Source organism: Onthophagus taurus, chromosome 8, assembly GCF_036711975.1.
Source record: "Onthophagus taurus isolate NC chromosome 8, IU_Otau_3.0, whole genome shotgun sequence".
Taxonomy (NCBI): Eukaryota; Metazoa; Arthropoda; class Insecta; order Coleoptera; family Scarabaeidae; genus Onthophagus; species Onthophagus taurus.
The window spans coordinates 19,368,264-19,372,647 of NC_091973.1; the positions used below are offsets into that span (position 1 = coordinate 19,368,264).

Here is a 4,384-nt window from a genome sequence, read left to right on the forward strand (position 1 = left end):
TTGTTTAATGAACCTCCGACATACTAATTATAAAAGGTATTAAAATTGTACAATAAAACTATCAAACTTAATAATTATATACTTAAAATTATATTAACATTACTTAACACGTTATACTATAATGACCCCAAGCTAATGTATTAATTCCATTATTACAAATATATCGCTTGGAGTCATTTGGTGAAAGAACCAATTTATTTTGTAATACAGTAAATATACTGTGATTAAAACTTCTAAATAATGTTTGTTTTTTAAATAAAACCGATTTGGAATTTAGACAATCTAAATAATTTTGAAAAGAGATGTGATGTTTAACAACAGCCTTCTTAACACCTTTGGATTTTTTGGTAATCCGCCCATCAGCGACCCTATTAGCATATACCTTTGACCTCAAACCAACAAATTCGACCATTATGTTTCCACAATTCTCATCTTTCATTTTACCTAAAACCGCTTTATTTTGCAAGGGTATGTCAAACCGATTATCGGGACTGTAGTTAGATGTGTCAAATTTGTTTAAATTTAATTTCACATCTCTATATATATCATCAGAATTAATTAATACAGTGAAACTATCGGTGTCCATATAGCACAACCGAACGTCCTCGCCATATTTAGGTTTTAAGAAATCATAATAAAAATCATACATTAATAATTTTGAAAGTTCTAAAACAGTAAAACCAACCTATAGAGGTTTATCGTAAACGACATGAAGACGATCCATTTGAATTGCCGAAAACGTTTCTGTGAATACTTTAATACTTTTAAAATTTAATTTTGCTATTAAACTCCGAGCTCCTAAACGAGGTCTACCTGCGGCTTTACCAGTATGCATATCATCCCAACTGGTCACTAATCTCACATCGACTCGCTTATCGACGTTCTCCATTGTCTTGCCGAATACGGAATTATTCATCAATTTAAAAAAATCTTTTTCAAACGCATTCTTTGCGGATTGACGTAATTCCGTATTTTTATCGATGTAAGATTTCAACCACGCAGACTGTCTGAACGATAAAACTCTATTAATTTCGTGAACTTTCAGACCGTGAGCAACAGCTTGTTTCAAATTTCTATAATGGATCACATAATTTTTCTTATCAAATAAATTTGGAATTAATCTCCTTTCACTTTCACATCGATTATTGGGGGCAATTAAATTCTCAGCTAAAAACGGGAGATCGTTGTGTAAATCATGTAAAGCTGTAGGGTATTCAATATCTACGTCTAAGATATAAAATCGGAATTATCGGGTATATTATTAAAATCTAATTTTTGTATGTCATTTTCACTCAGCCATTTAAAATTGGAAACGGGCATAAATTGAGACATCGCCCACCCATACAAATTATTAGCGTCCCAATACATTAAAAAGTTTGACGGTAAATTGTGGTTATAATCATCCATATACTTATTATTGGCTTTAGCGGACCGTAGGGAGCATTGGGAAATGCCTCCACGAATGCCTTTCTTAATAAAATGGACTTGATCTATATCCGTCAATAATTCTAATTTAATTTTGGTAAATTTCAACATTGCATCCCAAGAAAGTCCTGGGGCAGTATAATAATGAGCGGGATCTAAATCATACGTTTTGAAGCAAACTTGTCTGAATTTTTCAAATACATCAGCAAGTAAAAGGACATCAGTTTTTAGATACAAATCCGAATAATCTTTTAAATTTTGACAATTAAATTTTTCCCACACAGTTTGAGCATGGGAATACTGCTCATCGGTTATATCTTCAAATGATAGTTTGTTGAAAAAAGCGTTTTTAGGTGGCAATGAAGTTACATTTAATTTATCGAGTGAATCCATATAACCGTAGGGGAATATTCCTTTCTTGCTCAATAATCTAAACTGATCATTGTGTGGAAAGAATTTACGTATATTTATTAAATCAAATTCGTCAAGGTTACCAGCTAAAGAATCTAATGATGAGGCCATAAACCTAAATGAATCTACAAATCTTAGTTTAAAAAAAACATTTTCAACGCGATCTCCCTTCATTGGCGCTTTATCGACTAATATCCGTTTACTGAAACTGATGTATTTTTCTTTATTATTAGGTAATACATCAAGCCCATCTTCATCCGCATCAGCCATTTCTTTAATAAATAAATGACAATCGTAACCGCTAAAATTATGAAAAAATATTGGAATAAAATTTTGAAGTTGAAAATTTAAATTACAATTTGTATGAGCGGGCCCACGGTACCTACCGCTTATGTGACAATGATCGCGAACCTTAACCTGATCTGAAGTGAAAGGATTTTGGCAAATAAAACAATTTTCAGCTGAATCGAAATTCCGTTGCTCATCGACCGTTAAAGGTAGCATTGGTTTTACGGTTTTAAAGTATTTATTATAAATAAATTTGACATCAGCAATTAATTTAGAGATAAAAACTTGAGGTGCATCAGGACCCGTATACGTTTCAAATTTATTGAAATTGGAATCAATGGTGGAAACGATATAGTACGCGAAACTATACGGTTGATGCATCTCAATTTTTTCCGTGAAAGACTTGGAAGAATGTGGCTCACAATGATCGATCGGTTTTAAAATCGATTCAAAGTCGGCGTATATGACAAAGGGGGCCATCTGAGTGAATTTGTAGTTATTAAACTCTAAAATGTTCTGAGGGGTATATAAGCCGAAATAATTTGGTTTTGATTTTAAATTTGTGGAGGGTACAACTGTCTTTGTATGATTACAATCATTAATCTGATGTGCAGTTAAATGTTCAGCCGATGAAAACCGTGTTAAACATCCATCGCAAATGTGTATAGAATGTCCGTGGTGTGTAACCTGACTTGATATTAGCCTCGAAAGATTTTTAATTAAAACGAAATGAGCTTTCCCGGATTCATATAAATAAAGTAAATTTATATGAATATCACGTCTTTGTTTGGTAAAATAAATTGGTCCTTCCACCGAATAACCTTTTGATTCCTTAACTAATTCATAAACATTAATACTTAAATTATTTAATTTTTCCACTTTAACAATATCTCTTACACTAATAGGGAATGTAATCCCTTGTAAATTAAGAACTTGGCTATAATGAGGGTAGCTTGAAGTCCGGTCTTGACTATGATTCGCTGGATGAAGAGCCGCCGTCAAACACCACGCTAGACATGCATCATCTTCATAGTTCTTAATATTGATGCATGCCTTTTTATTAACGATTTCATGAGGTAAATGAATATACGATGACCCAGGAATAGGCTCAAATTTGTTGAGGTTTAACAGGAGGTAAGATATTGATTGAAAAGCCCACCCAGACCCACACTCCTGAAACTCCTCGCTTTGAGTTAAAATATCACGAGTCATCTCATCATAAACCTCATTCAACATGGTAGATGAAGTGATAATTTTAAATTTGGTATTAAAATTTTTCTCTGACGTTATGACTTCCTCATTACCATCACCATCAAACCCGGACTTAATGAAATTAGCTAATAACTCAATCTGAGCTTTTATCGAACCATTCTCATTGAGATGTTGTTCAATCAGTCTATTAACTGTTTCACAACATTTCAATAGATATGATGGTATATCATCGTCAGATTGAGCTCCACTAATTTTATAGCAAACTACCCTATTTTTATAGCATGACATCATTTTTGTGACATTCCTATCGATTAATTCAGCATGCTGTGTTTGAAGGTGAGTTTCAAGTGACGTAAGTGACGGTAAAAACTCACCGCAAACCTCGCATGCCTTACCTTTGTTCTTGGTAATTGAATGTGGTGGTAGTGTTGATCCTCGACGGCGTTTAGTGGATGGTGTTGATGATGATGATGATGATAATGAAGGACCTTCCATCTCTAAATTCGATTGATTTTCAATAGTTGATGATGGCGGTGGTGCTTGAGTTGATGGTGGTTGCGGTGCTTGACGTTTGGATATAATTGGTAATCCATGAAATAATCTTTGATGTTTAACCAATTTATCTCGCCTCGATAAACATTTTCCACACACCGAACAATCAAATTTGGTTTGACCATGTTTACTTTGTACATGTCTGTCAAGACTACGTTTTAACGTAAAAGATGCTTGACAACGCTCGCAAATACACTTTTTAGAGTTTTTAAATTTCGGAAATATCAAAACACTTGGTATAGAAATTTAAGATAAAATAGGTGAAACTACTACGATGTTATCGCAACCGCGGACGAATGCTATTTGCGTTCCAGTACGCGATGGGCATACTCTAATACTCAAATTACATAAATTAGATTTGCTCTATCTAGGTCAAGTAAAGTCAAAAGGTGTGCAGCTGCAATAACGCTGAGTAATCAAATTATTGGTGCAAAGGAAAAACATATAGATGAATAGAAATTTGAAACGTTAATGAATATTAAGGATGAAATAAATG

The 4,384-nt window shown here is 33.4% G+C and overlaps 1 protein-coding gene across 1 annotated transcript; it reads right to left on the reverse strand.

Annotated features, from left to right (window-relative positions):
- Positions 1 to 685: 685 nt before the first annotated feature.
- LOC139431361 (uncharacterized) lies at positions 686 to 4,013 on the reverse strand. Its single transcript, XM_071199017.1, has 3 exons — positions 3,988 to 4,013; positions 1,293 to 3,937; positions 686 to 1,227 (listed from the first exon to the last, which is right to left on the reverse strand). The coding sequence occupies exons 1-3, from the start codon at positions 4,011 to 4,013 to the stop codon at positions 686 to 688; spliced, it is 3,213 nt and encodes a 1,070-aa protein (XP_071055118.1).
- Positions 4,014 to 4,384: the final 371 nt, after the last annotated feature.

What these genes read in the sequence shown, in the direction of transcription:
- LOC139431361 (XM_071199017.1), bottom strand. Translation starts at nt 4,013, where the DNA reads ATGGTCAAACCAAATTTGATTGTTCG. An exon ending in AAACCAAATTTGATTGTTCG is followed by an intron (nt 3,938 to 3,987) that starts GTGTGTGGAAAA and finishes TAAACATCAAAG; the next exon opens with ATTATTTCATGGATTACCAA. An exon ending in TTCCAATTTTAAATGGCTGA is followed by an intron (nt 1,228 to 1,292) that starts GTGAAAATGACA and finishes TTTATATCTTAG; the next exon opens with ACGTAGATATTGAATACCCT.